Source organism: Acartia tonsa, chromosome 6 (genome assembly GCF_053477335.1).
Source record: "Acartia tonsa isolate MP-2025a chromosome 6, ASM5347733v1, whole genome shotgun sequence".
Lineage (NCBI taxonomy): Eukaryota > Metazoa > Arthropoda > Copepoda > Calanoida > Acartiidae > Acartia > Acartia tonsa.
In genome coordinates, this window is record NC_137265.1 from 30,543,883 (window position 1) to 30,557,183 (window position 13,301).

Consider the following 13,301-nt stretch of genomic DNA (forward strand, 5'->3'; position numbering starts at 1 on the left):
TGTTCCATAGGAGATATGATAATCTTGTTTGGTGTTCTTTTGTGGTTGTCTATCTCTATTATCCCTGTTTTCTCTGTTGTAGGTTTTAGGATAGGCTGGTTTAGCAGTAACTTCTCTAACTGTTGGCCTTTTATAATAGCTCGACGTAGCGGCAACTTTAGCAGGCTGTTTGTCTCTATTCATTCTTGTATCCCTGTCATGTGAGTAGTTGGTGTTGTTTGTCTTTTTATGAAGCGATAAATCTCCATTGTAACTGGCTGATACACCATTCTGCTGTAGGTCCAGATCTAGGTCTTCAGTTCTAGGATACATGGAAGCGGTCAACTCATGATATGTAGGGGATCTTCCAAGATCATGTGTGAGATTGTGATGGTTTTCAGATGCTATATTGCGGCTATTTGTTGGTAAGCTACGTTTGAGTGCCTCCACTGCAGTTATGTTGAACACATTCTGTCTTTCCTTCTTGTCTGTATAATGAACAGCGGCTCTGCTGGCAAGATTCTGAATTGTACTGACAAGCTTAGGGAATGACATGGCTTTGGTTCCCTTAAAGGCTATCAGCTTAGCTTGAGCTTCCTGTGGGCTGATGAGTATATCATACTGTAGCAGTAAGCTATTGTAGACACTTTCAATAGATAGTCCAAGATTGAAACTCTGCTGGATGGTAGTATATGCTTCGCCAGTGGTGGTCCTAAGCATAAAGGTCTCAAATTCTGATCTTGAGAGGTTACATAACTCCTGAGCAGTGTTCATCTCTGATAGGTAATCAGTAATGTAGGGTGGTTTGCCGTCTCCCTTGAAGCAATGCTTGAGAGGGAAGGTTCCATTGGCTAACTTAAGCTTTTGATCGTTGCTTAGGGTGCTCTTGCTTGCATAGCTGCTTGGTGGTTTAATTCCAGCTTGGTTGGTGAAGTTACTGAAGTGTCGTTGAGTGCGTTTGTCATTCTCCTCCTGTACAATACGCTGGGCCTCTAACTCAACTTCACGTCTTTGTTCCTCTTTGTATTCCCTCATACTCTGTGTGTAGTTGGTACAGAAGTTCCTCATCATTTCTGAGTCCACACGTAGGTTGGGGTTACAAAGTCTTATTGTATCCAGGAATTGTGGGAACAGGAAATTTCCCAGAGGATCTGATAGTGTTGCTCTAACATATCGATCTCTGATCAGTGCATCTGGTGAGTCCTCGCGCATGGGTATGGATCTTACAGATTCCGTGTCTGGTTCTGGCGTCTTGGTTCTCTCACCATTCTGTTCTGGTTCCTCCTGGTTGGGCATTGGTTCCTCTCTTCGTGTATCATCTCCTGCAGAAGCTGCATCAGCTGACGGAGTTCTTCTTCCAGGCGTCGTCGAGCGTCCTCGACGTGGAGTGTTCGCCTTTTCAGCGTTGTCATCTTTCTTACTTTTATTAAATAATGGCATTACAGCTAGCTTAAAGCTTTTAAACTTTCTATGAGTTCTTTAAAGAAGCTTATGAGATGTTGTACTATTTTAGGATTTAAATAGCAGAGGTACAAGAAGAAACTGACTAATGCGCTTAACGTTAAAACAATCAAAAATTGTTTACAATAGCAAATTTTTCTTTTAAAGTTGTTAAATATAGATGAGTATGTATTGTTTACTTCACCTACAGTTGTTTCTACGTCGTGAATGCTTGCGTGTGAGCTTTGAATCTTATTCTGGAGTGTGCGCTAATGCACTCTTATCCTTAATTAAGCTCAACTGTAGAAACACTTCTACTTAGATTTATTCTATATTTGCTTATAAAGCTAATGTGGGTTGGTTAGCTATACAAATTAGCTATAAAGTTAAATAGAATGTTAAGGTTTGCAGCGAAGTTAATTTGGGTATGCTAATATACTATCACAAATTAACTGTTATTTGCTTAGGCGTCGACTTTTCCTAGCAAATGTTATTGTTGAGAAAAAAAAACAGCAATTTATAATCCTTGTTGAATTCTTACTCCACTCTAAGGATATGTAGCTTACAATCTGCTTATTCCTGTAAGGCTTTATGAATATAACTTACTAAGGTTCACTCCCAAAGGATCGTCTATATTCTAATAGTATTGCAACGGTTTTGCCTGAATATCAAAGATCTCGCACCCAATACTTATAGTTGTATTAGGGTATGCCTACCAATCCTACTAAGTATTATTCGCGAATTATTATGGGGCTTCACTTGTGATTTCAATCCTTATAACTATATTATTGAGACTCAATTTAGATTGTCCTATATATATATGAATATAATCAGTTTGTTTTCAAGGTTATTATAGACCGGATGTGCTCCACTTAATTAGTGAGAACACAATATTCTATGTGTCTTACTGAAGTGTGATATCCTACGCAAGGTGATCAATCTATACGCTGGAAGTTGTCAATCAAACTCTTTAAAGTAGACTACAAGGTTGGTGTTATTGCTTGGTCAGATATTATTGAAAATCAAATTAGCTGAATTAGTGCACTTTTTTTTCTAAAAAAAGGTAACAATTTTAGATTATAAAGATTATGAACTATATGTACACACTTTATTTTACTTGGTTATAGACTTTATGCTAATAATCCTAAGTAAAATTAAATTTTCTCAATGGTATAAAAAAAAATGTTCTTTCTTTGTTTTAATCCGGATGTTTATAAAGACAGTAGAGTACTTCCAATATTACTTGCTACTTCTTTTAGAGACGTCCCAAGACTCCCAAGATAGGCTGCTGCAACCTTTTGCTGCGTTTGGTTACTAGAACTTTGTCTCTTATAAGTGTGCTTTTAAATTACATATAGGGCTTAGGTTGTTGACTATACTTTTAAATCACTAATATTCACTATCACTAATGATTGATGGTTTATAACTCTTCTCAAGTTGTCTGTTGAATTCTGGCGGCACATGAAATAGAAATTTTAGCATTAGCAAAGCAAGTAAAAATTTAGTTTTCATGTCCTACTTATTGTTGAGTGAACTGTTTATTGTATTTATGTATGTGTTTGTAAGGAACATACAAACAAAAAGATTTTCTAAGTTAAGATTGAATTAAAAACTTTCTAAGTCAAAATAAAATAGAATCACTCTAAGTCCAAAGTTGGAAAATTTTGACTAAGTCCAAAAAGTTTCTAATGAAATTATTCTAAGTACAAAATCAATAAATTTTGGCTTAGGAAAAAAAAATCCAAAATTATCTTAAGTACAAAAAGTTAGCAAATTTTGACTAAGTCAAAAAAAAATTTTCTTATTGAAATTATACTAAGTACAAAATTAGTGAATTTTGACTAAGTCCAAAATCTTTCAATGAAATTATGCTAAGTACAAAATTAGTGAATTTTGACTAAGTCCAAAATCTTTCAATGAAATTATGCTAAGTACAAAATTAGTGAATTTTGACTAAGTCCAAAACCTTTCAATGAAATTATGCTAAGTACAAAAATAGTGAAATTTTCTTGAGACAAAAGAAATAGAATTACTCTAAGTCCAGACGTGGAATATTTTGTCCGAGATGAAATTTCCTAACAGTTCATTCACAAAGCTACTTTAGAGATTGCCTATAAGTCAAAAGAAATAGAATCACTCTAAGTCCACTATTGGAATATTTTGACTAAATGCAAATCTCGCTAAGTTAAGGATTTTAAAATTATAAAGTATTAGAGTGTTAGAATTATCCTTCACCAAAAGAAGTAGAATCTCTCTAAGTCCATAATTGGAATATTTTGGCTAAGACAAAAATACTCTAAGACAAAATTTTCTTTTAAGTGTGGAAAATGAAATTTGTTAATCTAGTTGGAAAAATCGTAATTATTACAAGTCCGAATTTTGGTAAATTTCCAACCAAGTTCACAATTTCCTAAAAATTACTATAAGTCCAGAAATTCGAGATTCTCTCTGTAACAAAAGAAATAGAAACGGTGCTAAGTCCAAAAGTGGAATATTTTGCTCAGAGTCTCAGGAAGTCTCTGGAGTTATTTCTCTGATTGCATACAGCAATTTGTCTACACTTATATCATTCCAACCGATCGATGTTGAGAATATCTTTAAGACTTTGAAATACTTTGTTTAACTCAAAATTTTAGAGGCGATAGTTATTTTGATACATCCGCATATAAATCAGAATTGCATTAAGAATATAAGTCCTAGGCATGTATAAGTAAGTGCAAATCTCAGAAAATCGGTTCTAACGGCACCAAAGTATTAGTACAGTTTAACTTGAGTATAAATGCTACAAGTTTGTAATAATCTTTTGGCCCTTTACTACGACTCAAGAGTACTAACTGCTTTCGGCATATTGTTTCAGAAACATGGCTCCAAAGACAATATGTATCCCAACTAACAGCGTTTCCCGTGTTCTATAGGATTTGCTCCTAAGTTTTCATTTAATAAGGCAGTTCAAAATGGTCCTTTACAAATAGTATTTTGATAGCTTATAAATGAAAAGTTACTCCATGCTTGATTCTTAATAAGTTCTGGTTTAAGTATCAAAGATTCAAGTATTTCAACACTTAGAGAATTTCCGAATAAGTAAAAATCATACTAAGTCCGAAGATTTATATATATACTCCGCCACCTAGCACAACTCCTAAATTTCAAAATTCTGGCTAAGTCCAGAAATCAAAATTTTGCACATAGCTCAATCATAGATTATTCCAAATCAAGTGTTTTACTAAAGAGAGGCGGACATGGAGGTGCCGGTGTGCTGGTATTCTCTAGGGCCTCTAGAGTGTCAACCAGTGCGAGTGTCCTTATAGGGCGGCGACCAATGGCCACAAATATGCTAGCATTCTCTAGGGCCTCTAGAGTGTCAGCTAGTGCAACTGCTCGTACACGAGGCTCTCAATTGCATTTGTGTCGTGCCTTTCAGTCCCTATCTCTTCAAACGCCTCATAGTCCTAACCTTGCTCTCAAATAGTATCACAGGTTTTGGTAAATCCGATTTTGCCATAACTACAATTATTCGATTTTGGTAAAAATACCTGCCTTAGGCGGTTCGGGTACGGTAAGGAAAAAAAGAAAAAAAATTTATGAAGTAAAATTTTCCAAGATACAACCGGTAAGTTGCACCATTGTGTGTGCGAATGGGGCGTTTGTCCATAGTTAGGTATGGAGACCGCTCTTCTATGAGTACTACTAAAACCTAATTTTAATGCAATACACATAGACATTCTCATCGTCGGTTCGTTTGTTTAGAATGCTTAACCCTCTATTCCCACAAGTATAATACGAATTTGGTTGAGCTGGTGGAAGCTCAACAAAAGACCCACGCGAAGTATTATGTTGCTTTAACCTAAGAATAAATGGTTGGTTTTGATATTCGATCAGAATTGTATAAGTATATTAAGTATTAAGGAAGGAAAATGGTTTTATAAAGTGTATTTATATCACAAGTGCATAAGTTAAGTATGAAAATATTTACAGGATAAGTGTTAAAATTATAAGTAGAGTAGGACAGAAATATGCCCTAAGTCCCAAGCAGTGAATTGTGCTAAGTGTTAGATTTCTAACATAAGGTCTGAGCTCAATTCATGCTAAGTACTAAGGGGCCTAAATTTAAACTACAATGCATGCCAAACAACTAAGTCATTACCTTTTAAAGCCAGAAAGAGAAGTTGACGGTAGGAGAGTTAATAAATAACTGAATAAATTCAAGAGGTACATGCTATAACATTAGCTCTGGACCAGGATTTTAGTGTTTGTCTGTGCAATTAAATATCTGTGTGTTAATATGTGACGTAAATCAGGCATGGTTGTAGGCATACATATATGTACTGGTTGTTTATATGATTACATTAACTATAAACATAATATCTTTAATAAACATATACTATTAGCAAATCACATACAGATTACCATGAATAGGCTAGCGTTACCCATATATGGTGTCATATAGGTAAAGATAGGCCTATGAATGCAAAAATTGATACAAATAATGCCTTGGGCCTAGCTAAAGTAATTGTGTCTTGCCCCTGAGTGCTACTAGTTAATTGCAGGGCACGTGTCAATCAAAGGTTCATAATATGATCTATAAAGTGTTGACTTTATATCAAGCATAGATAGATAGTTGTGGATGCGAAGCATTTCTGTAAAGGTCTCATATGTACGTTCAAAGAATTTGAAAATTGAGGATCGCATCTCCATCTATTTGCTGGGGTTATTTTTTACGTTTAACTGTACTGAAGAGAATTGATAAACTTTTATTTATTAAGGTAAATCAGAAGGTGACATGTTGAAAGTGAAAGACCTCAGCCGTCTGTCAGAAGAAAATATTGATTCTACAGCGGCAGCTGCGGACGCAGACGATAGTGACTGTCAAGTAGAAGAAAGTGAAGATAATGAGAATGGCAAAATTTTTCCAGGTAAGGGTTTCTTACATTTATCAATTCTTCCATCGATCCATCAAATCATACATCTATTTATCAATCTATCCATTTATTTCTTTATGCGTTCATTCATCTGTCCAACAATTTATCCCAGCTATTTATCTATTCATCAATCCATCTATTCCTACCACTGTCTATCTATCTATGTATCCATTCATCCATCAGTTCATTTATCCATCCATCCAATCATTCATTAATCCAACCTTCCATTTATCTGTCCATCCATCCAGTCATTCATGTATCCATCCATTTAAAATAGATATAATATAAATCATTTATTCCTTTAAAAACAATCTATATTATGATATCCATCCATACTGTTATCTATACATACATACTTTCAACAAAAACATTTTAAATCCATTAAGATCTCGGGAAAAGGAATTGGTAAGTAGCTGAAATAAAAAAGATCTTAACTATTTATTTGTATTTTTTAGTACTTAATCAATTTTTTAACCCATTTTGTCTCTCGGCCAGTCCGTTGTCTAGTATCAGTATATTAGATGTATTTTTGTCACTGTTGTAGAAATGGCAGTACTTCGATTACTTCCCCCTTTATTTGCTACTATAAGAAATGTTGAAAATATGATTTTGTTTATCTTTCAAAGGATTTGCGCTATAAATATGCCAACCACGGATAGTATTTAGTCGGTGGAAATTTTGTTTTAATAATTAACATTTTGTATAAGTGCGTATATGTAGATAAAAGTCCAATGTCGCGCTGAAAGGGCGGTAGGTGTCAACTCAACACCCCTCTAAAAATTGAAAGCCTTCTTCTTTACTTACTCCTTCGAGGTTTACATCCCCGTAACAAAACTATGTTCACGCCACTGCTTAAGACCTAGATGATCATATCGGAGTTTTAAACTAATTCTTAAAGAGATACATATAGAACAAAAAATATTCGTGGTCACCGATTGAATTTTCTTTTAAAAATAAAATCTGAAGTAAAAATAACCTAGGGCATATTCAGAATTAAGTGGGTGTGAGAGAAAAATAATAATAATAAAAGGGGGATATAGGATTAAATCATATGAGCAGGGGGGGGGGGGGTAGTTAGTTTACTCCTCCTATCGAGTTTAGTGGAGGTGATTACAAAGAGAAAGGGAACAATGGGCTGTTTATTACAATAATACCCAAAGTTTTATAATAACGATTTCTTATTCGTTGGCTCTGCAACTTTAGGGACTTTTTAGTGAATTTTGATTGGTTGTTTCGTTAAGTTGAATATTCAAACGTTTCAACCACTTATTTCAATCTACAGAAGGGGTAACTTTGTGCATTATCATTTTGGATGACATTTGTCTATAGGCCATTGAAGTATCTCTTAGATCCCTGGGTGATTATCTTTGTCATTTAGGACATAATTGTCATTAAATAATTATCTATTATTATTTTTAGGTCGTATTGTGTACAACCCCGACGGGAGTGCTTACATCCTGGAGGAATCTTCCCTGTTAGCCCAGCTACCCAGACAGGCGGGTGCCATTGTCGACAACGAGGACACAGGAAATAATCAGGTGTGTGATTGTAGAGTTGCCGTGCTTTTAAATGCTAAGAATAGGAGTTAGGGTTTTTTAATACAGAAAATGTAATATATCTTTAAAAGAACCATTAAAACAAAAACCATTTATAATATACTGCATGGATTTTTCCATAATCGTCGATATTATGACCAATATTAATATGTCATAAACATATTAATTAGTCAGGCCTTAAGCATGCAAGCTATGACCATTTTTATTTACTTCTATACTGTTGATATAACTAATTGAAATTATATGTATGATGACACATTGCTTGACAGTGATATTCATGGTACAATTGCTACTCGAAACCTGTATCTACCATTTTAATTTTGTTTTAGGGTGCTGAATATCCTCGTATCAGTGAGGCTGTGTACGTTGCCAAGCGGGAAGCCTGGTACAATGCCATTGGCAATGCCTACCTCAGGTTAGTACGGACATAAAGACAGAAGGACGGTAACTATGAGTTGTAGAATAGATGTCCACTTTACAGGAGTTTCTCCAAAAGAATATTTAGCCTTATATCTTAAATAGTAGCCGAGTAATACCCTTCTAACCCACAGCCCTAAGTGTTTATGGAAATACAATTAGACTTAAAGAGTAGCTTTGCTACTATAAGAAAAACTTTAGATATTTCAATCATAGCTTGCGACCTTCTATTGTTTTAGAAAGAAAAGAAAAAAAACAAGGATCATTGTATCCATGTTCTTAGAATAAGAAGAATGGGATGTTTTATAAGTACATGTTGCAGCTTATAAACTGATAATATGAAGCCTTCATAGAAAAGGATATGAAAATATTAGATAAATTCTTGTGGTATTTAAGATTATAATATCATTTGTGACTATTTAAATTTTATCCAAAGATCGATACACGAACGGAAATGTTATAATATTAGAGGAGGAACGATTAGTCTCCTAATCGGGTTTAACTTATGCCTAAACTACAGAAAGACAAAGTGACGTATAAAGCAATATTGCTTGATAACTACGCACCAAATATAATTATCTATATTTATATTCAGCGAAGCTACTCTACAATTAGTAAGTCTGTCATATCACTAGTTTACTTTAAAAAACACATTAACTTTCTAGCTTATTAAAATTATAACAACATGAGTTCTAAATAATTACTTACATCTTTCGAATATATCATTTGTTTTATTGACAATAACTGCATAAAAAGCCTTTACTTTCATAAACCCCTTTCAGTCTCAGTATTTCATTTAAGGCTATGAAATCTTTTTGGTTTTGATCTACTATTTATCTGTTCCATAAAAAGATTTATTACTGCCCAACTTGGGGACAGGAATTTCCTTGTTTTTCAATTAATTGAATAATAGGATATTAAAATAATGAACCGTATCTTAAGAAATTCATTGAAATTGAAGATCTAATAAAATTGCAGAAATAAAGAAATAGGGATATTAGGTGAGGTATAACTCCTTAATAGATAGATTAACTTAATAGATTAGACTAATAGATGTAATAGATATCTACCACTAGTGTCAGTAAGACGTTATTTTCTCGACTGCTATTTAAGATAAACGGACGAAAGGGAATTTTTTAGTACTTTTTAATTTTTGTGTTAAGATATTTCTACCGTTTACGGCCTCTTAGTTCCTTATTTTTTGTTTATTTTTGGTATTCATTATAAAATATACTATATTAATGTTATAATCCTTTTTTAGTCAACTTAATTCTGTATTTATTTCTGTACAGAATTTGTCATTTGTTAATTAACAGTTTTATTCTTACTTTCATAAGAAAAATATATGACATTAAATTGGAATTATCAGTTATACTCTTTAAGTGTATTTCATTACCTCAAACTTTCAGATAGTTCAAAAAATCTCTAAAATATTGGCATTGACTGTTAAAAAAAAGTTTTTAAGCACGTTCTCTCATTCGTTGGCTTAAAACTTCTTTTTTCCAAAAAATCTTGATTGGGTTGTATTTAAAACTAGTAGTGGCAAAGTATTTTCACCAATATTTTTTTAACTCCGAAAGGGGAATTTTGTTTATCTAATTGAGAATGTAAATTTATCTATCTTCAGTGAATGATAATAGTTCCTCCACAGATTATGACGTCATACGATAGAATAGCCAATGGGAGGCCAGCATAAATTTTATACTGGCCTCCCATTGGCTATTCTATCGTATGACGTCATAATCTGTAGAGGGACTTTTATCATCTTCTCAGTGAATCATTTATTAAATATTTTCTTTTCAGTTATGGTTATTATGATAAGTGTATTTTTAAATTTATAAAGTTGTGTGTTATTATTGCGCTACTTATAGACATAATTGTTCTTGTTTTAATAATTTTGAAATTATTTTAGATTATTAAAAGAAAAGCAAGACACCGCACCCGAAGTCCAATCCTTCAAAGTCTACTCACTCAAAGAAAAACTAGAATCATCTGACTTAAATTCAGGTAACTCAGAGTTCGATCCTTAAATATTTATTTCAAAAGCATAACTTTTCTACGATATAGGTTGAAAGTCTACAACGTCAAATGTTTTTCAATAAATCTTCATTGATCCCAACTCTTCCGCCAGTCAAAAATGATCATTACTGAGGCAAAGTGTAATGCCTTTTTTCTGATTTATGTACTTAATTGAAAACTACATTTTTAAACAAAAAAAGATTCTATATATTTTCTGCTGTTCTTTAGGAAGAAAAATGAAATTAAGTTTAATAGAAATAAAATAATATCATTTTATAACAATAAACAATTAAAGAGCAAAATAATAGAATTTTTGTTGATATTAATTCCTAAATATTTAATATTTAGAATTAATCAAATTTGTTCTTACGAATTAATAATTTTATACTAGGTTTATTAACGTCATTTAGAAAAGAATAAAAGTAGAAATTAAAATGAAAAAGAAATTATTTGGTATTCTATGTTAAACCTTATAATGCATATCAACAACTATAGTATTTTACATCGACAATATGATATGAAAAGTAGTGTCCACATTTGACATAATATCGAAATATTATTAAGAGCAAGTCTGCCTTTTATCATTCGACAATATTTTTCTCTTTTCATCATATGTTAAGCTATCTATAATAAACAACAATTAAATTTTTTAGAATAGTGCCTTGCTTTGTAAAATTGTAAAAAAAATCGCCACTCTCATTATGAGTTTGAAACATATATGACTAGAAAACAAAATCTTCGACTAATAAAAAAAAACCTTTAAGTTGGACATATTATTATGTCTTTTGTCAGATTAACTATCTAGAGTAATAAGTCTATTTATGTAGAGAAGCCGTTCTTTGTCATTTAAAGCCTATTACTTAAAATTGAAAAACAATGGTATACTTTCAATCTGTCTGTCAATCGTAGACTTAATTTTGGAATGAAACTAAGGGGATATGGGTATCAAGGAAAGTTGTTTCATTAAATGATTTAGATCACCCATGAAGCATTTTTTTCTAGAATTATGGAATCACTGGAATTATCCATCTCTTTTTTAGGGGTTTCTTTGCCCACTTTGTCCTCTCATTCTTCCTTTATAGACGTCCTTTTTATGACGTCACACATGACACTTTCCTGCGCTTTAGAAATATGTTCCCGTGAACCTGAGCATAAATTTTAATAAATTAACTTTTGTGATAGATAAGTTAACTAATTTATATTATTTAAGTATCGGTCATAGCTCTCCGCATTTTTCATTGGAATTAATTTAATAATATTTCATTTTTTTTATAAATTGATATTTTATTTCATTATTAGTTATATTAAATTTATGTTTACTTTTATTAAATTATAATTTTGACCAAAAAAAGCAAATATTTTCTCCATAGAAGGCTTGTCTTTCGTTCGTCCGTCTGTATGTCCTTCATGGTTAACTCTTCTTAAATGTATATTGATAATACCTTTTCCTGCGGTTAACTTAAATAACTGATGCTTTTTAGTCAAAATTTTAAGGTTTTCAGGACCGCCCAAAAAATTGTACCTACTAATTTTAAGTGTTTTATTGATTTGTATATACATATTTTTCTTTTTGTTTTCATTTAAAGGCATAAATTTAATGAAAATAATTTTGTTTGCATTTAGATTGTGAGATAGAAGAAAAGGTTGTTACGAAACCCATACTAATATGCTTTCATATTTAGATTGTGAGATAGAAGAGAAGGTGGTGAAGAAACCCATACTAATATGCTTTCATATTTAGATTGTGAGATAGAAGAGAAGGTTGTTAAGAAACCCATACTAATATGCTTTCATATTTAGATTGTGAGATAGAAGAGAAGGTGGTGAAGAAACCCATACTAATATGCTTTCATATTTAGATTGTAAGATAGAAGAGAAGGTGGTGAAGAAACCCATACTAATATGCTTTCATATTTATATTGTGAGATAGAAGAGAAGGTGGTGAAGAAACCCATACTAATATGCTTTCATTTTTAGATTGTGAGATAGAAGAGAAGGTGGTGAAGAAACCCATACTAATGTGCTTTCATATTTAGATTGTGAGATAGAAGAGAAGGTGGTGAAGAAACCCATACTAATATGCTTTCATATTTAGATTGTAAGATAGAAGAGAAGGTGGTGAAGAAACCCATACTAATATGCTTTCATATTTATATTGTGAGATAGAAGAGAAGGTGGTGAAGAAACCCATACTAATATGCTTTCATTTTTAGATTGTGAGATAGAAGAGAAGGTGGTGAAGAAACCCATACTAATGTGCTTTATATTTAGATTGTGAGATAGAAGAGAAGGTGGTGAAGAAACCCATACTTATGTGCTTTCCCTGTAAACTCTCATTTACAAACCATAAACCTTTCCTCAACCATTGCAACACTGATCATAACACACAGGTGGGTATTATTTGGAATTCTGCAACGAATGCTGACGTCTTAGAAGAATAAAAAGTTTAAACTTAGAAACATTAGACAATAACGATGACAGATGCACAAACAGACAGACAAAGAAACAAACAGACAGTCAACTTATAGGGAGAAAAAGGCAACCAAACAAACGGACAAACAGACATACAAATAGATGGACATTTAGACATACAAACAGACAGAGAATTATACAGAAAAGCAGACAGATAAACAAACAGCTAGGCAACCAGACAAAAAAAACGACAGGCAGATAAACATACAAATATACACCAGACATACTGATAGACGAACATTCAATTACTTTGCAATTTAAACTGATTTTGTTTTTAGATATCTGATGAAGAGAAAGAAATATTTGGTCGGGGCACTAGGTCCGCAATTCTACAGTTTTGCGGGGGGGACAAAACACCCCTGTTGTCTGTGCTAGAGCCTGTGGAGCATGCCCCTGCATCAAGAGACATTATCAAAATAATTGCTTCAAATACAGGTTAGTTAGGATTAGTCAGTAGAGGTCAGTTTTTATTATTACAATATAGTCGAAATAATCATTT

At 32.7% G+C, this 13,301-nt stretch overlaps 1 protein-coding gene across 1 annotated transcript in view; it reads left to right on the forward strand.

Moving 5' to 3' along the window:
* Positions 1–13,301, forward strand: part of LOC145323060 (uncharacterized) — a 126,264-nt gene that overhangs the window by 111,960 nt on the left and 1,003 nt on the right. The window contains exons 5-10 of the mRNA XM_080165444.1: positions 6,183–6,332; positions 7,758–7,876; positions 8,224–8,309; positions 10,224–10,318; positions 12,602–12,720; positions 13,081–13,237. Coding sequence (XP_080021570.1) covers positions 6,183–6,332; positions 7,758–7,876; positions 8,224–8,309; positions 10,224–10,318; positions 12,602–12,720; positions 13,081–13,237 — 726 coding nt within the window. The remainder of the gene's footprint in view (positions 1–6,182; positions 6,333–7,757; positions 7,877–8,223; positions 8,310–10,223; positions 10,319–12,601; positions 12,721–13,080; positions 13,238–13,301) is intronic.